Below are 21,872 nucleotides of genomic sequence, written 5' to 3'. Positions count from 1 at the left end.
ATTCCTTGTTGGGGCATTTTACCCTTGAGCTCCAACTCAACACCAGGCCACCCTTGTGCATGCAGACCTTTTGTGCTCCACTCAGGGTCTGATACCCTACTGTCAGTCACCAGGGCTCCTCTTCTTCCTCTGGTGTAAGGAAAGATTAGTTTGGGGAAGAATATGGCAGCTTCTCCCTTTTAAAAAAGAATAGTTTGCCCTAGGCATCTGGGTGGCTCAGTCTGTAAGGTGTTTAGCTCTTGGTTTCAGCTCAGATCTTGATCTCGCAGTCATGGAATGGAGCCCAGCATCTGGTTCTGAGCTCAGTTCAGAGTCTGCTTCAGATTCTCTCTCCCTCTCTCTCCCACTCACTCTTTCTCTTTCTCAAATAAATAAATAAAATCTTTTTAAAAGTTAGTCTGTTTGTTATTTATAGAATTTTTTTAAAAAAATAAACTTTTGATGCAAGTCCTTTGTCAGATATGTGTATTGCAAATATTTTTTTCCAGTTTGTTGGCTGCCTTTTCATTTTATTTATTTATTTATTTTTAAAAGATTTTATTTATTTATTTGACAGAGATCACAGGTAGGCAGGGGGGTGGGGAGCAGGCTCCCTGTTGAGCAGAGAGCCCGATGTGGGGCTCGATCCCAGAACCCTGAGACCATGACCTGATCTGAAGGCAGAGGCTTAAACCACTGAGCCACCCAGGTGCCCTTGCCTTTTTATTTTTATTAAGGTGTCTGCGATTAGAAGTTTTCTTTTTCTTTTTTTTTTTTTTTTTTAAAGATTTCATTTATTTATTCAACAGACAGAGATCACATGCAGGCAGAGAGGCAGGCAGAGAGCCGGGGGTAGTGGGAAGCAGGCTCCCCGCCGAGCAGAGAGCCCAACATGGGGCTCGATTACGACCCCAGGATTAGGATTAGGACCCCAGGATTACGATCTGAGCCAAAGGCAGAGGCCTCAACTCACTGAGCCACCCAGGCAACCTTAGAAGTTTTCAATTTTGAAAAATTTTATCACATTAAGAAATACATAGTTAATGTTTTTAGAAAACTGTCCAGTAACACTGATTAATTAATTAGTTAAAATAGGCTTCATGCTCATCATGTAGCCCAGTGCAGGAACCCTGAGATCAAGACCTGAGCTGAGATCAAGAGTTAGACACTTAACCAACTGAGCCACTCTGGTGCCCCAACAGAGAAATACTGTATTATTATATTTCCTTCTAGAAATTTTATATTTTTGGCTCTTACATTGAGGTTTGTGATCCAAATTAATTGTTTGGTATAATTTGAGATAGTGGTTCAAGTTTGTGTTTCTGTTTATCTAGTTGTTTCAGCTTCATTTAATGACTTGCCTTCCCCATTGAATAGTGTTGGTGCCTTTGTCCAAAATTGACTGTGTATATGTAGATATATTTTTGTACTCTGTTCTACTGGTCTGTTTATCTATTTTTTTTTTAATTTATTTATTTGACGGACAGAGATCACAAGTAGGCAGAGAGGCAGACAGAGAGAGAGGGGGAAGCAGGCTCCCCGCCGAGCAGAGAGCCCGATGTGGGGCTCGATCCCAGGACCCTAGGATCATGACCCGAGCAGAAGGCAGAGGCCTTAACCCACTGAGCCACCCAGGTGCCCCTGGTCTGTTTATCTTTATACCAATATCATACCCTCTTGATTTTAATAAGTCGCAAAATCGTGGTGGTGTTAGTAGCATGAGTCTGGCTAACTTTTTCAAGATTAATTTGACTGTTCCTGGTCCTTAAAGTTTTCATATAAACTTTAAAGTCATCTTGTCAGTTTTTACCAAAACAATGCCTCTTGGGGTTGCATTGACTCTTTGGATCAGTTTGCAGAAAATTAACATTTTAACATTGATTTTTTTTTCCAATCCATGAATATGGTATGTCTTTCCATTGATTTAGGTCTTCTTTGATTTTTTTTTTCTTTTTAGCAGTGTTTTATAGTGTCCATTCATGTCTTGCCTGTCTTCTGAAATTTTTTAAGTTTCTTTAAATTTTGATGCTATTGCAAGTGGAAATGATTTTCAAATATTTTGTTTTTTTCTTTAATCTATTCATTTTATCCTTTAAAAAAACTGCATAAGTTCTCACATTATCATATTTGCTTTGTCATTCTTTGCATATTATTTTTGTTCTGTACCAGAGTAAGCTGCAGACAAAATGTCCCTTTATCTCTAAATACCTACTAAAAACAAGGAAATTCTCTTTATAACCCCATTGCAGTTATCAGAATCAATTAACACTGATAAAGTACTGCTTGTTGGTTAATCTGCATACTTAATTCAAATTTTGCCTATTGTTTTACTAATGCTAATTATAAAATTCTGTTTGAGGGCACATCTAGTCCTGGATCACATGGTGCAATTTTTTGGTCAAGTCTCTTTCATTTCCTTTAATCTGGAAAAGTTCCCACAAATTTTGTCTTTGGTGACCTTTGTATTTTTTTAGTACAGACTACTTACTTTCTTTTTTTTTTTTTTTTTCTTAAACAGGAAGTTTATTTAAACAACAAAATGCTTGACTTGAAGGGAAAATGATCTAGGATTCATTTCTTTTAGAGTAATTTATCCCTGCTTAAAGACAGATTGCTGTATGTAACAGCTATGTACAGAAATGTTATAAAATTGTCCTTGCTTTTACAATGATAAGTGAAAAACATTAAAATTCCACAATTGAACAAGGAGTGCAAGGATTTTTATGTTCTTTTTTGTTGTTTTAACAGAGCAAAATAACTTACTGGAATATAAAGATAAGAGCTGAATGAGCATGCTACTAATGGAGAAGGGGGTATTCTCACAGAAGCAGTATTTTCCTCTACCCCATCTGTACTTTATGTTGATTAAAATAAACTGTTAGCTATTTAGTTAAAAGCAACAACAACAATAATGTGCTTGTGCACATACATGGTTACTGTATGTAGAATAAGGAATGGGGAAGGGGACAATGAAAAAATCGAGAAAACTATAGTAGTCAGGATATGGGGGACCCAAATTGCGGCTTTCTCATTGAGAATGTCTTCTTGGTCTGTAGGAAGAGTTTTTTGTTGTTGTTTTTTGAAGATTTTACATATTCATTTGAGAGGGAGAGAGACAGCACAAACAGACAAGAGGGAGAGGGAGAAGCAGGCTCCTTGCTAAGCCTGGAGCCCCATGTGGGGCTCAATCCCAGAACCTGGAGATCATGACCCAAGTTGAAGGCACATGCCCAACCATCTGAGCCATCCAGGTGCCCAGGAACAGAGTTTTAGAGTAAAGTAGCACATTCCCTTCTTAGTAGACACCTGTCTGCTGCTGGAATATATCAGTTGTATCTTCATCCTCCATTTCCAACTGTGCAGGTGTGTCTGTCTCATTTATTGGCTGCCCATCAAATCGGAACCTGATCTGCTGCATAGACAAACCCTGTCGTTGCCAATGGGCTTTCATGAGTTTACTGAGTGGTGGTGTGTGCCTTTTAAACTGCGCTATGGAACTATCCTGCCTTGTCACCTTGAAGTTAATAGGATTGTTGTTCTCAGTCTTGACTCCATTCCTTGGGCTTTTCAATGGTCCTGGTGAGTGCTGGAGTCTCAGGTGTCACTTGACCAAAGAGGTGTCCCAGGTCCTCTCTGAGCGAGCACCCAGGCAGCACCAGGAGCGGCAGAAGAAGGGCCATTTACTTTCTAGAAAGCTCCCCAGTCTGGGTTTGTCTGATGTTTTTTCATTATTAGATTCAAGTAATAAGTTTTTGACAGGAATATTTCAGAAGTGATGTCCTTCTGAGTGCATTAGAAGACAAATGACTTCTTTTTGTCTGATTTCTCATAATTCAGTCACTTGATTGAGGTGGTGTCTGCCATTTTGTACACCATAAATAAGTATCTTGTGAAGAGGTACATTGAGTTTATATAATTAGTCTCATCAAACTTTCATCCACTAGTTTCAGCATTCCCTGATGAGTGTGAGTCCTGCCTGAAACAGTCTCTATTCTTAGGGTTGTCAAGTGGTGATTTTTAAAATTCATTTAACATTGGGGCACCTGGGTAGCTTAGTGAGTTAAGCCTCTGCCTTCAGCTCAGGTCATGATCTCAGGGTCCTGAGATCGAGCCCTGCATTGGGCGCTCTGCTCAACAGGGAGCCTGCCTCCCCGCCCCCACCTCTCTGCCAAGTTGTGATCTCTCTGTCAAATAAATACATAAAATATTAAAATACATATATAAAAATTCATTTGATATTTATTAATTGGCATTCTGCAATAAGGAAAAGCCTTCTTTTCTCTGTCATTTGTTTATTCATTATGGATTTGTGTATTCTTACTTTACTCTTGAGTTGTTACTGTTATTAGCTTTAATGCATCAATTGTGCAAAGGTGGCCAGTGGGACTCCCTTCACCATGGCTTTTGTGTCCTGACAGGTCCCCCTCATTCCACATATTTTTTTACTTTTTTGCTTTCTGGCCCAGCAAGATGTCTGGGCTTATTAGCTTACATTTTCCAGTCCCAACTTTGGAATCAACCATATTGCCAGGGAACTCAGGATCCTCTTAGTTCAAAATAGTGTACATGTATACATCTATGTCTGTTTCTGTAGTTGTCTGTCTTTTCATATTGGTTCAGAGTTCCAGTCTCTTAACTGCAGGGTTCATCCGAGCTTTACCCCTTTCCGTATTTATGACTTGCTGCTCCAACTGGTGAAAATCCTGGCTCTCATTGTCTACTTTATATCTTATCATTTGCTCAGTTCAGAATAAACATTTAATGGTTTCATAATTGCAGGCCCATTCCACTGTGAAAAATCTATTAAAAGGAAGGCTCACTGTTTATGGTTTATTTAGTTCTTGAGCCCAGTGTACGTAGTTAAAATAGTGTGTTCACAAGTTACTTTGGGCTGGATCCACCCCTTCCCTCCTTCAGTGTGCTTATGTTAGTCATTTGAAATACTTTAAAGTTTTCCGCTAGTGTCACAGTACTTTCTCTTCTCAAGGGTCTGGGAAAACAGGTACTGCTCATATATTGCTGTTAGGAATATAAATCCATGCAGCATTTTTTTGAGGGGGATTTGGCATTGTTAACAAAATTAACGTTTGCATTTCACCTTTTGACGCCTTTCACCTTTCTACTGCAGGAACTTACCCTGAAGATGGACCTTTAACAATACAAAAGGACAGATTCATGAGGTTATTCAAGACAGTATTTCTGGGGCACCTGGGTGGCTCAGTCATCAAGCATCTGCCTTCTGCTCAGGTCATCAGGGAGAGGGAGAAGCAGGCTTCCCGCAGAGCAGGGAGCCTGACGCGGGGCTCCATCCCAGGACCCTGGCATCAGGACCTGAGCCGAAGGCAGAAGCTTCAGGACTGAGCAACCCAGACGCCCCAATAAATAAAATCCTTAAAAAAAAGAAAAGGCAGTATTTTTACTTGTGAAATGTTAAAAGCCACTTAAATGCCAGTCCATGGGTGAATGGGTGTGTAAATAAACTTTGGTATCTGCATCATGGAATTTTATGCAGCTGAGAATGAGTGAAGACTGTCTATGAAATGATTGAGTGATTTGAAGGATATATGGTTACATGAAAAAAGGAAGTGCAAAATAGTGTGTATGGCATTCAGTTTGTAAAAGGAGAAATAAAATAGATGTGTATATAATCATCTGTGCAAAAAGAACCCCAAAAAGAAACCAGAAACTAATGAAACTGGTTACCCAACAGGGGGTGGGTAAGAATGGAGTGCACAGTTGGGGGTAAGGTGGGAAGAGAAGGGATGAGGGCAGTGTCAGTTCTCTGAACATAACCTTCTGTGTAGTTTGGGTTTTTATAACCATGCTGTGTTTCACACTTAAAAATTAAGTAAAACAAAAAAGATGAGTAAAAACCAAAATGGTCTACAAACAGAAAAGATGAAGCTAATGCTGTTAACGGTGATAAAATGCTTGATATGATCAGACACGTCAGTTTCAGTCTTCCTTCTGAAGGTTGGTGTGGGAGCCATCCTTTCTTCTGTTCTTTCTCCTGGTCTGTTTGTGGGGGGGACCAACGGTCCTGAGAAATTTCCTGGGGCACAGAACTTTTAGTGCTAAAACTGGCAAAGTCCCAGACAAATTGGGGTGAGTTGGTTACCCTGTTTGACATACATCTGTCAGTTTTCATGGGCTTTCCCTTCATCACCACCTTGGGAGTTCTTTTCACCTATCTTCTGTGATGAGGTTTCTCTCCTAGATCTTGTGTTGATTTCATTTTTGTTTTAGTTTAGTTTGGTTTGTTGTTTATTGTTGTTACTATTTGTGGAACAGATTCTCTAGTTACTTCTAGGAGGTAAATTATTTGAAATGTTACATGTCTTTATCCTGTGTTCTGGATTATTGGTTTGACTTAAGAATTTTAGAAGAAGGGTGCCTGGCTGGTCCAGTCAGAAGAGTGTGTGACTCCGTCTTGGGGGCATGGGCTTGAGCATCATGTTGGGTGTAGAGATTACTTAAATAAACCTTAAAGAAAAAAGAATTTTAGAAATTAATACATTTTGGGGTGCCAGGGTAGTACAGTCAGTTAAACGTCTGACTCTTGCTTTTGGCTCAGGTCGTGATCTCAGGGTCATGAGATCGAGCCCCATGTTGGACTCTGTGCCCATTGAGGAGTCTGCTTGAAACTCTCTCTCCCTCCTTCTGCCCCTCCCGACCCCCACTGGCACATACTCTCTCTCTAAAATAAATAAATTAAAAAAAAAAATACTACATTCTCCAAAACTGCTCTTGAGAAGCGTGATGCCATTCTGATTCCTTTGTGAAATGTTTTCTCTGAATGGAAGATTTTAGGATCTCTTTTTCAGTTCTCTTTCTGAAATTTCATGGTGCAGTGCTGTGGAATGGGTCTTTTTTCATTCATTGTGAGGGCATTTTGCCTTATTGAATTTGGAAACTCAGGTCTTTTCATTTTGGGAAAACATCTTGTATTTTGGCCTTTTCTGTTTTCTTAGAACTTCTGTTTGTTGTGGGACTTTCTTTCTTTTTTTAAAGATTTTATGTATTTGTCAGAGAGGGAGAGCACAAACGCAGGCAGAGTGGCAGGCAGAGGCAGAGAGAGAAGCAGGCTCCCCGATGAGCAAGGAGCCAGATGTGGGACTTGATCCCAGGACTCTGGGATCATGACCTGAGCCGAAGGCAGCAGCTTAACCGACTGAGCCATCCAGGCGTCTCATGTTGTGGGACTTTCTTAATGCAACCTATTTTCTTTTTCTTCTGAGTCAGTTCTTTGGAATATAACCTATTTGTTGTTGTTTCTGGGAGTTCTGTTTTGTATCATTTTGTGTTTCTAGCGGATTGCTCACATTCACTGATGTTCCTTTATTTATTATTTTTTAAAATAATCTTCTGTACTTTTTGTTTTGGGGCTGTCTCTTTGAGAACATTTACTGTGAAATCTTCATTATCTCTGTTTCCTTTCACGTCTTTTGGTTTTGGTTGCTGTTTCATCTGACAGTTGTGCTATCTGGTGGCCCTTGATAGGTCGTTCAGGGTGAGAGAACTGGCAGATTCTGTGCTTGCAGGCACTATTGTTGGATGTGATGGAGAAGGGAGACCCAGATCCCTTTTTTTTGTTTTGTTTTGTTTTGTTTTTGAATCCCCAGTTCTCTGCCAGAAGGTGTTTCCTCTGAGGCTGGTCACTTTTTCTGGGAAGAGAAATCCTTTCCTCTCTTGCTAGCAAGCTGAGAGCAGGCTACGGATGAGGTTGCAGGGCTGCCACCATGCAGAGAGCTTTGGGAGCCAGATTGGAAAAGGGAGGTGATGGTGTCACTCTTTTTTATGTCATCTTTGACTTACTGGTCCTTTTTAGAGCAAGGCATCTCACGTCCTCCCTCGTTCCTTGAGCTGGTATCTTCTTTTCTGGACCCTCTCTGGTTCAGTCCAACCGGAATTAAATCTCCTATTTTTTTCTGAGGCTAGAGGTGGATATTGCCTGATTGTTTGGGGACAGAGAGGAGACCTGAGGGGTCTAACTTCTGGCTCCCACTTCCAACAAGTTCTCCTGTTTTCATTCCCGTGCCTTGCCTCTGTGTGCAGTGATTCCTGGACCTTTAATCACTGTCCTCTTGAGCGTTTTGCAGTACTCACTGGTCAGATCATGGTTTTTTCCCTCTGTAGCCTCGGACTTCAGCTTTTCCCTGCTGAGTCAGTTAGTACCTGTCTTCCTGCTATCCGTCTTCCAAAATTCTGTTGACATATCTCACCTGCCTTTTCCTCCCTCTTTCCCTTTGTCCATCTATACCTTTATTATTCCCTTAGAATCATTCTAAAGAGGCTTCAGCAGGGTGCAAAGAATTGTGTCCATTTCACCAATGTTTAAATGGAAGTTCAGGTCTTTGTCCAAAGAAAACGAGTAATGACTTCGACTTCCATACCTCCATACCAGAACCTACCCTACCCTTATCCCTTCACCTGCCACCCAGGCCTATGGCCCTTGTTCTTTCCCAGTAGCAACCACTGTCATTAATGTGTATCCTCCTTATTCATGTATATCCATTAAAAATGTGTAGTCTGTTTAAGATTTTATTTATTTGAGAGAGAGAGAGTGTGAGAGAGAGAATGAGCATGAGAAGTGGGAGGGTCAGAGGGAGAAGCAGACTTCCTGCTGAGCAGGGAGCCCGATATGGGACTTGATCCTGGGACTCCAGGATCATGACCTGAGCTGAAGGCAGTCACTTAACCAACTGAGCCACCCAGGTCTCCCAAAATGTGTAGTCTGTTTATTAGGTATATTTTTATTTCTTTCAACTACTGTTTTCAGTAGTGTGTCAGTACCAATATACCTGATGTTATTTATCCAGTCCCCTATTATGGATGTTTAGGGTGTGTTTTTTTTTTTTTTTTTTTCTACTACAATAATCTCTGTTTATTTTTGTAGTCACCATTTGCAGATGAGTAAGAGTTTTTCCAGAGAACTGTTTCCTTAACGTGTTTTAATGGGTAAAATGGAGGTGATTTGGAGGCTTTCTTTGAGGCTTGATGAAAACATTTCATTGATTTAAAAAAAAAGGGGGGATTTATTTATTTATGTATTTGAGAGAAAGCACACATAAGCAGGAGTAGGGGGAGGAAAAGAAGAGGAAGAGGGTGGGGAAAGGAATCTCAAGCAGACAAAGTGCTGAGCTTGGAGCCCAGTGAGAGTCTCCATCCCACAAGCCTGAGATCATGACCGGAGCTGAAACCAAGAGTCGGATGCTTAACTGCCTGAGTCACCCAGGTGCCCCTACAACCGTCATTTTTTACCACAATTTGATTTTATCCTATAAAGTTGAAGATGTGCCTCCCCTCACATTCAGTAATTCTACTCTTAAGTATATAACCTAAAGAAATTCTTACATATACAAGGAAGTTCATAATCCCATTGTTTGTAATAGCAAAACATAATAAACAATATAATGTAAGCAACTAATACCATCGGGCAAAAGAATGGTAAATAAATTGTGGTGTATCTATAGAATGAATAACAGAAATGGAAAGAACTGCACTTGTGTGTATCAATATGTAGGGAGGCCAGGAACATAGAATTGGATAAACAGCAAGTCTCAGAAGAGTACGTACAGTATGCTGTTGATACAAAGCTAATTCAAAAGCATGTAAAATTTAAAAATATATTATCTAAGGATCTATACATATCTAGTTGAACCATTATGAAAAATAAAAGTCAAACCCAAAATTCAGAAAACTCATTACCTGGGGAGAAAAGAGGACAGAATCAAAAGTGGCAACTAGGAGGATTGATGGGATTGGTAATGTTGTACTTATTAAGGTGGGTTTTATTGTTCTTTATCTTTTGGGTTTTATTTTAATTTAAATTTAAGTAATTAACATACAATGTATTATTAGCTTCAGAGGTAGAGTTCATTGATTCATCAGTCTTATAGAATACCAGTGCTCATTACATTATGTGCCCTCCTTAATGTCCATCACCCAGTTACCCTGTCACACCCTCTCCCCTCCAGCAACCCTCAGTTTGTTTCCTAGGTCATTAATATTTTTTTACATTTTATTTTGTACCTGTGATGAGAAAAGTAGAATTATAAAACTTCCAGATCTTTTCAAAAATTTTACTGAGAGACATGTTTTCTCTGTAGTCCATAATCTCTTAACAATTCTGAAATCTAAAATATATTTTTTAAGGATTTATTTCTTTGAGAGAGAGAAAGAGAGAGCACTCATACGCACTGGGAGAGGAGCTGGAGAGGGAGAGAGAAAGAAGCAGACTCCCTGCTGAGCACACAGCCCGACTCGGGGCTCCATCCCATGATCCTGAGATCACAGCCTGAGCTGAAACCAAGAGTCAGAGGCCCAACCAACTGAGCTACCCAGGCACCCCTAAAATCTAAAATATTTTGAGAACTGAAAAAATTTTTTCCTAATTCATTTGGCAGTAAAACCTGTCTTGTCTAAACTCATTTGGTGGCAAAACTCTGATCCAGACTGACAAGGCTATTTATTTTAGTTGATATGTGCATACATGTTATTTCAAAAAATGTTGAAGTGTGTTTAATATATGATATATTGAAACTATATGCACTGTATTCACCCCCCAAATTCAAGAAATCCTGAATTCTAAAGCACATCTAGATCCAAGAGTTTCAGGGGGGGCTCTTAGACCTGTGGTTACATCACCATTGACTGGAAACTTTGCCGTGATGGGTGACAAATCATAGATGAGAATTTGTTTTATTTCTGGTTGATGGAAGCTTCTTTTTTTGTCTTTAAGAAGACAAAAAACTCAGTTTTTTTTCTCTTCAAACTGTATTCCAAGAGTGTGTTCATTTTTAAAATAACAGCTCTTTTCTTTCTTTGACAGCTATAATATTGAAACTGCTTGTGATAATGCAGGTGAAGTTCAAATTCAGTAGAACTTTTTCTAACATTAAGTATTTTTAAAAATGAAGTCTTTTCTAAACTATACACAGAGGTTGTTTTGCTAGTTTTAATTCCTCTTCAGGATTCATACAACAAAATTAAAGCATCACTAATGGACCCTTTTCTTCCATTGTCTAAAGCTGAAGTTTACCCTTGGATCTGTAAACTTTTTGTACACATTAATAAGTTTTTTTTTTAAGATTTTATTTATTTATTTGACAGACAGAGATCACAAGTAGGCAGAGACAGGTGTTGGGGGGGAGCAGGCTCCCTGCTGAGCAGAGAGCCTGATGTGGGGCTCGATCCCAGGACCCTGAGATCATGACCAGAGCCAAAGGCAGAGGCTTAACCCACTGAACCACCCAGGCGCCCCACATTAATAGTTTTTATGTGGTTTTTACAAATTCTGATTAAATTCTTTCATGTTTTCAGAATTGTCAAATTCGGTAAGACATTTTTAACCCAGCTTTATTAGGATGGAACTTACAGAAAGTGTACAGTTCAGTGGGTATTAGTGTATTCAAAAGTCATGCAGCCATCACTATAATCTGATCCTGGAACATTTTCATCACTCCCAAAAGAAACCCCATATCCTTTAGTGGTTACTTTCTTTTCCTCTTTTATCCTGTTCTCTTATTGCTCAATTACTAGAGCTTTCTAAAAAGCGGGTCCTCGGGGCACCTGGGTGGCTCAGTGGGTTAAGCCTCTGCCTTTGGCTCAGGTCATGATCTCAGAGTCCTGGGGTCAAGCCCCGCATCAGGCTCTCTGCTCAGAGGGGAGCCTGCTTCCTCCTCTTTGCCAGCCTGCCTCTCCGCCTACTTGTGATCTCTGTCTGTCAAATAAATTAAAAAAACAAAAACAAAAACAAAACGGGTCCTCCCTTTTTCTTTTTTTTCAAGAGTGTCTTGGTTCTTGTGGCCCTTTGCAGAGTCAGGTTGTATTAAAAAAAAAAATACGTTTCATTGAGATTTTACTGAATTTACAAATCATTTTGGGGAGAATTGACATCTTTACAATGTTGAGTTTTTGTAATATAGAAGATGGTGTGGCTCTCTTTAAATTTTAAACCTTTCTTTATATATAAAGTTTTATTTTCTTCGTAAGATGATTGTATTTCTTTTGCGAAATTTGTCCTTGAGTGTCTCATATTCTTCTTATATATTACATTTTCTAATTGGTGATGTTACTGCTGAGTTTTTAATGTGCTCTTGAATCTCACAACCTTGCTGAATTTCTTACTAGGTCTGAATCTCTTGGCTCTTCAGTGTAGATAATTATACTGCTTGGAAAGGAGAACACTGTCTCTTTTAATCTCTTTTTTAAAATAAGTATTGTTAGGAATTCTGGTATACTGTTGAGTGGTCGGCATGCTCTTAGTTTTTAATAATTTATACTCAACAGCTCTCACATCAGCCTTCCCTAAGAAGCCATATTCATTTCTTGCTCTGAATGTGTTTTATCAGCTCGACAAAGAAAAGGCATAGCTGAGATTTATTTATCTGTTTTTCCAGTTCAGAACCTAATCTTGGGCAATTGAAATTTCATCCATTGAAATTTTAGTGTTCTATTTATTCATGTTTGGGGCTTGTTATGTTCACAATGCCTTTTATTATTGTTTTTAAAAAATATCTGACTTGGGGGGCGCCTGGGTGGCTCAGTGGGTTAAAGCCTCTGCCTTTGGCTCAGGTCATGATCCCATGGTCTTGGGATCGAGCCCCGCATCGGGCTCTCTGCTCAGCGGGGAGCCTGCTTCCTCCTCTCTCTGCCTGCTTCTCTGCCTACTTGTGATCTCTCTCTCTCTCTGTCAAATAAATAAATAAAATCTTAAAAAAAAAATATCTGACTTGGGGGGCCACCACGTGGGTGGCTCAGTTAAGCATCTGCATTCTGCCTTAGGCTCAGGTCATGATCCTGGGGTCCTGGTATCTAGCCCTGTGTTGGGCTCCCTGCTCATGTTTTCCCCTCTCCCTGCTGCTCCCCCGTTTGTGCTGTCTCTCTCTGTCAAATAAAATCTTTCAAAAAACGATCTTTTAAAAAAATCTAAAAATCTGACTGGGGATGCCTGGCTGGCTCAGTTGGTAGAGCATGCGACTCTTGATCTTGGGATTGTAAGTTTGAGCCTTATGGTGGGTGTAAAGATTACTTAAAAATAAAATCTTGAAAAAAATATGACTTAGGGGAAAATATTCAGGTTTATTTATTTAGTAGTAGTAGTATTTTCATCAGTAGCTTCTTTTCCAGTTGCCTTGGCAAACTAATATACTTTGTATATTTTAAGAACACTTAACTTGTGTTAGGAGGTGAATATGGGTAAAAAGTATAGGCAAGTATTCTTTGTGCTGCTTTTACTCTTCCAGCTTTTCTGTAAATACGAAATTCTTTCCAAAGAAAGTGTTTAAAATGTATTTGTTTGTAAAAGTAACACATGCCCATGATCGATATTTAAAAGGATCCAGAACAAAGAACTGCAACTAGGGGTGCTGGGGTGGCTCAGTGGGTTAAGCCTTTGCCTTTGGCTCAGGCCATGATCTCAGGGTCCTGGGATTGAGTCCCACATCGGGTTCTCTTCCCCCCTCTCTCTCTGCCTGCCTCTTTACCTACTTGTGATCTCTGTCTGTCAAATAAATAAAATCTTAAAAAAAAAAAAAAAAAAGACAGGTGACTCAATTTAAAGATGTGCAAAAGACTTGAACAGATACTTCAAAAAGGAAGATAAGACAATGGCCTGTAAGCATATGAAAAAGTGCTCGGTATCTTTAGTTATCAGAAAAATGAAAAATAAAACCCCCGTGAGGTACCAGTGGATCTCCTGGCATGGCTACATATGATGGGGATTTGGAGCATCTGGAACTCCATAGTGTCCTGCTGGGAGTGGAAATCTTTGGAAACGTCTGGACATTTTTTTCTTGTTTATTTTATTAAGATTTGTTGAATGTTGAATGTCATCAACATTAGACTGACACAAAAGAATATACCGTATGATTCCATAAAGGTCATTAATAAGCAAAATGAATTTTTTTGTGATAGAAATAAGAACAGTTGTCTCAGTGGGGTGGTAGGGCAGTGTAAAGTTGGGGTTGACTAGAAAGGGGCACAGCGGAACTTTTAGGGATGTTGGACATGTTCTATATCTTGATAAGCACTTATCAAACTCATCAGATAGTGTATTTAAGATCTGTGCATTTTACTTTATATAAGTTATACCTTATTTTAAAAAGTAAGAAAAAGGACACAAGAAAAAGGACACATTGATCCAAGAGCATTCCCCTATATAAGTGCAATATAATTATCACACACAGGAAATTTAGCATTAATTGCAACCCTTCTATATCTACTATGCAGTTATATTTAAATTCCCCAGTATTGTCTTTCATAACATTTTAAATCAGGTTTCAACAAAGGATCACTCATTACCTATTAACTTTAATTTTTTAAAAAAAAGTTTCTTGATAGAAAATATCCTTGCAAAAAAATCGACATCTTGAGTTTGAGAGCATATTACGTGATTCCTGCAATTCTCAGTAGCCCATTTCATTTGTTTCAGATGTCTACAGTTAATGTTTGGAAATTTATGGTATCAGATGTCTGAAGTTTATATGGAAAGATTAAGGATCTTTAAAAAGGCAGAATTAGAATTGCAGATCTTGCTTTCATTTTCTTAAATGTTTTGTTCTGTTTGCTTTTTACTGAAAATACATGGCTTTGGAAATTTGGGGTAGCTTTAATTGCAAACAAGTGGGCAGTATTTCTGTTTAATAATGAGATTTGTAATCAACACTAGGTTCCTCTAGACTCTCTGGGATCTAAAGAAAGGAAATTTGCTTTTGCTTTTAGTGACTTAGCTGTCAAAGAAGCAGTTAGTATTATAATTGTTTAAATGTTATTTTTTGATCACAAAAGAATATACATTAATTGTACAAAATACCCCAAACAAAAAGAAAGTCCTCACAACTCTGCCACCTAGAGGTGCAGTGGCTAACACACGTGAGGAGTATCCCTCTTGTCTTTTGTCTGCACACATGCTCACACAATTTTGTTTTTTAAATAGATGATGTAATCATAATGTATGAATTTAACTGCTTAATTCACTTGGTGCATCATCAGCATATTTCATTAAATAGTCTACAGTTTTACTTTAAGTGACTGTCCACAGTAGTGTTAAAAACTCTGGAGTTATTTTTTGTCTTAAAATTTTTTTATTGTAAAAAAAAACAAAACAAAAAAAAACTTTTTTATTGTAAAAACGTAAGAGTAAAATACATGCAGCATAAATGTTCAGCTTAATGAATGTCATAAAGTAAAACACCCTCATACCTGCCACTCAGCCACCCACTACTTGGTATTGTTAAACTTTAATTTTAGCCGTTCTTATGGATGTGGTCATATTTCCTTGTGGCTTCATTTGCCTTAGTGTGTTCTTCTTATTGTTCATGACGTTAAATAGATTTATGTGTGAATGCCAGCCATTTGGATATCTGTTTGGCGTGGTACTTAATTCATGGGCTTTTGCCTCTTCTTTTCCTGGGTTTCCTTTTTCCTATTGATTTATGTAGTTTAGATACATGTTCTTTATCAGTTACATGAGTTGCAGATACCTTCTCCAACATTGTGGGTAGCTTGCCCTTTTTACTCCATTAATGGTGTCTTGTATAGAGCAGAGGATCTTAATTTTAATGTAGTTCCATTGATTGACTTTCTCTGTTTAGGGATTAATGCTTTCCATGTCCTGTGTGAGTCTTAGAAATGGAAGTGTTGGCTTAAGAGGTTTTTAGATTTTCACTTACAATGTAGTGTACTCTGCCACTGGCAGTGCGTGAACCTTTTGATACCGTTTTCACTCTCCCTGACAGTGTGGGTGTGACTCCCCCACCTTCTCCCCAGAACTGGAGTGCTTTGTCTGTTCATTAATGAGTATTGTATCTTAGTTTGCTACTGAGGCTCAAAGAACGAGTTTGTTGCATCATTCTGTGCACATGGCAGCCACTAGGCCTAATTTCAAGGTTAATACTAAAAACATTCTTTAACTTTTGATTCTGAGGAATATTTACAGCTGGTAGGAAAAGAGATAAAGATCTAAAAAGCTGTTTTCTTTTTCTTAATTTAAGTCAGCATGATTTGGGCTTAAACTAATGACAGTAAATTAATGAAGACTTAATATAGTGGGTCATGGGACCCATGAAGTTGATGAGTTAGAATTTTGTAGATTTCCTTTATAAATTCCTGGTGTGTTTGTAAGAGGTAGAATCATGACTTTATCTACTCTTCTTCACACCCTTTATTAAAGAAGACATTCTTACCCTGAGTTATCTCTGCTTCTCCTCTCCCCACCGCTTAATATTCAGAGTCCTTTCTAATTGCAAGGTGGGAGGTGGCCCCTTGGTTTTCCCTGGGAATGGGTAGAGTTGAACTCAGACTGCCACAGAGCCCATTGGAAGGAGTCTCTTTTTAGGAGATGAAATCTGGAGTGGTGCTTTCCTGCACCCTCACCTGCTTTCTTCTGTCTTCCAGTTTAGGTTGCTGGCACTTTCCCGGGCCTCACAGATATTCAGAATCTTAGGCCTCCAGCACAGTGTCTCACCATCAACCCCGGCTGTTCGCTCTTGACCCTCACACGCCTAGTGTTCCTGATGAAATCTGCCATTTCCTTGCATTTGGAATGTTCTTCCACATTTGCTCATCCCTTTATCTAGAACTCCCTCCTGTCTGCTCCTGCCAAGCTCTCCACCTGCTAGCTAACTTCTTTTAAAACTCTGTTTAAGCAGAGCACATCTCTCTGCAGGCCTTAGCTCCATGTCCTCTTTCCTCTAGCTCACTGAGTTAGCTGTTCCCCTTCCGGACTGCTGCAGCTCTCTCTGTAACTCTGTTGCTGTGCTTTGTATTGTCAGAGATTTGGTTTTCTTTCTTACTCAGTTGAACTCCTTGAGGGCAGGGCCCCGATTTCCACCTTCTGTCTCCCAGCCAGGAACTAGCATGGTGTAGCTTATAGGAGGCACTCCATAAACATTAACTGAGTGGACTGAATGGGAAATTATGTCTAACTTTTGTGATGTACATGTGAAAAGATTTTGCAGAGAAAGAGGTCAGTTAGAAGAGGGATAGGAACTGACCAGTATTCCAAACCTCTTCTAAAGCAGCGTGCATTTAGTAGTGACTGCTGTGCCTGTAGGATCTGTCAGGTTTTACTCACCTGAGTTGTGCTTTGCTGTCACAGAAGGATGCCCTGCAGTGGTCTCGCAGTCCGGCTGCAGTGGAAGGAGAGGAGCCAGAGGACACAGCCGACGTGGAGAGCTGTGGGTCTAATGAAGCCAGCACTGTGAGCGGTGAAAACGATGGTAAGTACCTCTCACAGGATGGGCTGAGAACTACAGGCGGCTGCTGGAGACTAACCTTTATTTCTCTCTCTGCCAGTTTCTCTTGACGAAACGTCTTCGAATGCATCTTGTTCTGCAGAATCTCAGAGTCGGCCTCTTTCCAGTCCCAGGGACAGCCACAGGGCTTCTTCACAGGTAGGGAGGAGAGTTGGTGGCTAGGCTGGGGTAGGGAAGGCCAGGTATGAGACAGGACTCTGCCTGTGCAGCTGACTGTGAGCATGTTGTGGGGGGTGTGTGGAGCAAATCAGTGTGGTCTCCACCTGTTAGTACGGTTAAAGTGGGCAGTGGATCTGAGAGCAGAGTGACTGGTTTTTCCTCATTACCATAGATGGATAGTTTTGCTCCTATTTCCGACAAACACGGAACGTGGATAGCACAGTGCAGAGTGGGGGGCACGCAAGCTTGGGAGTTAGCACTTGGAATGATGGCCCTGGTGCTCGCTAGCTTTGGGATCTTGGGCAAATTCCTTATCTGTAAAACAGGGTGATGGTATGTTCCATTCTGCTTGCGGTGATGTTCGGCACAGGGGCCAGCGCCTAGCTCAGTGACATGAGTCCGTGCTGCTCTTGGCAGTACCCTCCTGAGCGGGCTGAGTATGAACTCTGTTGTAGCAAACAGTGGCTGGGGACATGGTGGAGAGGGACTGCTCGTGCAGCCCTGCAGGGGATTCAGGCTCCTTTTGTAATTCCTCGGGCATCTAGGCAAACAAGCAAAAGAAAAAGACTGGGGTGATGCTGCCACGAGTTGTCCTGACTCCTCTGAAGGTAAACGGGGCCCACGTGGAATCGGCGTCAGGTACGTGCAAACTTGTGATGTGAGGCTCCTTCCTCAGGTCTTGGGGCCTGCCCCCCTCTGGCAGCAGCGTGTGACCTAGGTGGTGCAGTGCCCGTCAAGCCAGGAGGCCCTCCTGGTGGGCAGCACGCTGTGGTGGTGAGGCCTGAGCTAGGTTCCAGTGCCGGGCTCTGCCGTGCACATTGCCCTTGGCCTCGCAGGGCGGCGTGAGGGTCCGATGGAGGAGTGTGCAGGAGCTTGGTAAAGGTGCAGTGCTGTGCAAACGAAGATGGCGGTTTGGCGTTCTCACGGGATAATGTAAAGCCAGACCGTGAGGTGGCAGTCTCTGACAGCCCAAGCTTGGGCCACGGAAGCACCGGCTATTGCTGGCAGTGTCTCAGGGAGAGCTGGGAGAAGTAAGCTTGTCTGAGAGCCCTGGGCGCGGCGGGTGATGCTTTTGACCAGTGGAATGCTGTGCCTTCAGGGTTCTCGGGCCGCCACGCCGATGGCGAGAGCGGCAGCCCGTCCAGCAGCAGCAGCGGCTCTCTGGCCCTGGGCAGCGCTGCTACTCGTGGCCAGGCCGAGGTCGCCCGGGACCCTGCCCCGCTCCTGAGAGGCTTCCGGAAGCCGGCCACAGGTGAGTGGCTTGGCACTCATTTCTCTGCCTGTAAGGGGGGCCCCTGCAGGCTTAGTGAGAAGAAGACAATCTTCTGTTCCACTTCCTTTACCAGTTTATTTTGACTTCTTGGGTGGCCCTCTATTTTATTTTTTGTTTGTTTCTTACCTTGTGTTTTGGTTATTTCACATGTTAGATTTTCTCTGCTAGACTGTGAGGGAACTTGTGGGCAGAGATGGTGCCACATTGTTCCTTGTATGTCCCTGCAAAGCGTGGCCTGTGCCTGCCTTGGTACTGCTTAGTAAGTGTTTGGGGTGAGTGAAAATTGCTTTTGAGCTTCTCAGTGAAGAATTCCAACATCCATTTTCTTTCTTTGGTAGCATCCTGTCACATTTGTTCTTAACATCCAAAGTTTTGGTCAGGCACCCTTTTTTCTAGCCTTGTCATAACGTTGAGTGGAAGGAAGCCTTTGTTGAATTTGAGGTTGCAAGCAAATTCAGTGGCATGCTCCTCCCCGTTCTCAGTAGGGTTATTTGCAAGGCCAGAATGCTGCCTGCTAGTTCAAAATTTATTTCTCAAAACCCACATGCTGGTTATTTGTGGATGGGCCACATGAAACCATTAAGACTGGCCTTGGCTTCTGAAAATTAGAATTAACCATTACCCGAGTGGGAACAGGGTTTTCCGTCTTACTGCTTTTCCAACTCATCAGCAGCGCTTAACCTTAAGGTCTCATAGTTCTCTGTTCTTAGTGATTTTTTTCAAATAAAAGTAACATCTACTGAGGTTTCTGTGAGAGAGTTATATTGACATCTCAGTGGCTTTAAACAGCCTCGTACTTTTCTGTGTGGAGATCATAGCTCTCCATCCCGGTCAGGGAAGGCTTCTGCAGAGTGTTCTGTAGTATACTAACTAGATTCGCTTTTAGACAACTTCCATTGTTTCTACAGTTGGCTTTGTGGAGCCTGTTCTCCTGCTTTGGAGGGACACTCACAGCCTGCCCCCCCCCCCACCGCCTGCTTTTCTTTGGGAAGAGTGTCCTCTTCAGCCTGTGTCACAGCTTGGTACAGTCTTCTCTGAGAGGATGCAGGCCCAAGTTTTCTCTTGGGTTGGATGGAAACAGCAGTAACCTGGACAGAATAATTGTGACATGTAGGTTAGGGTGGACTGGATGTGTGTGCAGATAAGTTCTGGGTAGTTTGGGTGCTGCCACTAAAATTTTTCCCTCAGTTGGCATTTGCTCTTTTGCTTTGAAAACTGAAAATCTATACCTTGCTTCTTGCTGCTTCAAAATCACAGGTCAGATGAAGCGCAACAGAGGGGAAGAGATAGATTTTGAGACGCCTGGGTCCATTCTTGTCAACACCAACCTCCGGGCCCTGATAAACTCTCGGACCTTCCATGCCCTGCCAGCCCACTTCCAGCAGCAGCTCCTCTTCCTCCTGCCTGAAGTGGACAGACAGGTGCAGATGGGTAGCCACCTCTTTGCCTCTCTCTGGGTGGGCTTCTGTTCTCTTTCTGAGTTTCTTTATTGTGCTTTTCGCCTTGATCCTTCTAGGTGGGGACAGATGGCCTCTTGCGTCTCAGCAGCAGCGCACTGAATAACGAGTTTTTCACTCACGCAGCTCAGAGCTGGCGGGAGCGCCTGGCTGATGGTGAGTGGATGTTCTCAGACAGCTTGAGAGGCACCTGCCATGTGTGGCGTCACTTGTCCTGGGTATTTAGAACCCACACATTCATTTTGCACCAATCTCTCCCCCCACCCCCAGGGTTATTTAGTATAAGGCAGGCTTTCCTCACTATACCGATGAACGTGGTGAGTGAGTGTCTGTAGCTTTAAAGAAGGTACAGAGTGTTTGGGCTTTTGCTGTTTTGAGTTTATGTATCCACCTGCATCACCTCATCACCATTAGAGCTCCAGACTCTCGGTCTTCCCAGTAATGCTGGTGCCATCTAGATGGGTGGAGGAGAGGGCGCCGAGGCATGGACTTGCACGTTGAGTTCTACCAGGTGCTCTGTCTTTTTAGACACTGCCACTTGGAATGGAGTGATAGTCAGCTGCTCTTAATTTAATTTTATGGGAAAGCTATGTGGGGAGTGTGCTGGGAGGTCCCTAAGAAGACTTCTAGGTTTGGTGATTCACTGGGAGGCCTCACAGGACTGCTCTTGAAGTTGTACTCATGGCTATGACTTATCACAGTGAAGGAATACAGAGCAAAATCAGCAAAGGGAAAAGATGTTTGGGCTGAGGTCCAGAGAAACCAGGTGCAAGCTTCCAATGTTCTCTCTTAGAGGAGTCACACAGGATGTGCCCAGTTCTCCTAGCAGTGAGTTGTGACAGCACATGTGAAATGTAATCTGTAGGGGAAGCTCATTAGAGACTTGGTACCCAGGTTTCTGTTTTTTGTTGTTTTTTTTTTTTTTTTAACTCAGAGGTGATTGTGCAGGAAGCCTCTGCCTGGCATATAACCAGATTCCAGATTCCCCGAAGGAAAGCAGGTGCTCACTGTAAACCATCTTGTTTGCATAAACAGTTTAGGCACAGTGAGCCATTCGTGTCAGTTGAGGGTCTGGGAACCCTCCTGAAATCCAAGCTCCCAGATGTCAGCCAAGGGCCAACCTTGTAAGCAGGCCTTTCCAAGAATAGGCCATCAGGCCTGCTCAGTGAACCTGGTTCTGCACAGGGAGTAAGAATGGTTCTCTTCTTCATTTGTTTCTGTTTTGCTTTTCTGATTGATCAATGTGTTACTTGTTGAAGACTGATTATCCAAGGGAAAAGTCAATTTCCCTCATCATGGAAGTGTTCTCTCATGACTGTGAACATGATGTGGCTCTGGAGAAGACAGGAATAAATGTGAAGAAGACAGCGTTAAAAGGAAAAAGAGCTCCACACCCACCAAAGTCCTGTGTATTTTGAAAAGTCCTGATGTGGTGGAATTGTAAGCTTTGGCTTTCTGTAAGACAGACCTTAGCACTCTGACTGCACACACTCCAGAAACTTTATTTCTCTTTAGGCGAATTCACTCATGAGATGCAAGTCAGGATCCGACAGGAAATGGAAAAGGAAAAGAAGGTGGAACAGTGGAAGGAAAAGTTCTTTGAAGACTACTATGGACAGAAGTAAGGCCCTGGGTACTGCGAGTCCTGGTCTGGGCTTTGGGGGGCAGAGAGGCAGATGCTGAGTTGCACATGCCAGCATGTGGGGCGAGAACAGGTTGGCCACCGTGGTTTACCCGGCTTGTTAA

At 41.7% G+C, this 21,872-nt stretch overlaps 1 protein-coding gene across 2 annotated transcripts in view; it reads left to right on the top strand.

The window, feature by feature from the left end:
• The window catches only part of ASXL1 (ASXL transcriptional regulator 1), a 78,610-nt gene that overhangs the window by 50,529 nt on the left and 6,209 nt on the right, over positions 1-21,872 (top strand). The window contains exons 4-10 of one of the 2 annotated variants that reach the window (XM_080813380.1): positions 17,081-17,201; positions 17,278-17,375; positions 17,942-18,035; positions 18,496-18,648; positions 19,927-20,090; positions 20,186-20,282; positions 21,642-21,747. In XM_080813380.1, the coding sequence (XP_080669506.1) occupies positions 17,081-17,201; positions 17,278-17,375; positions 17,942-18,035; positions 18,496-18,648; positions 19,927-20,090; positions 20,186-20,282; positions 21,642-21,747 (833 nt within the window). The remainder of the gene's footprint in view (positions 1-17,080; positions 17,202-17,277; positions 17,376-17,941; positions 18,036-18,495; positions 18,649-19,926; positions 20,091-20,185; positions 20,283-21,641; positions 21,748-21,872) is intronic. The other variant, XM_080813379.1, reaches the window with a different exon arrangement.

The sequence above is a fragment of the Martes martes genome (assembly GCF_963455335.1).
Source record: "Martes martes genome assembly, chromosome: 9".
In the NCBI taxonomy this organism is placed as follows: domain Eukaryota; kingdom Metazoa; phylum Chordata; class Mammalia; order Carnivora; family Mustelidae; genus Martes; species Martes martes.
This window is presented reverse-complemented; position numbering and strand designations above follow the sequence as displayed.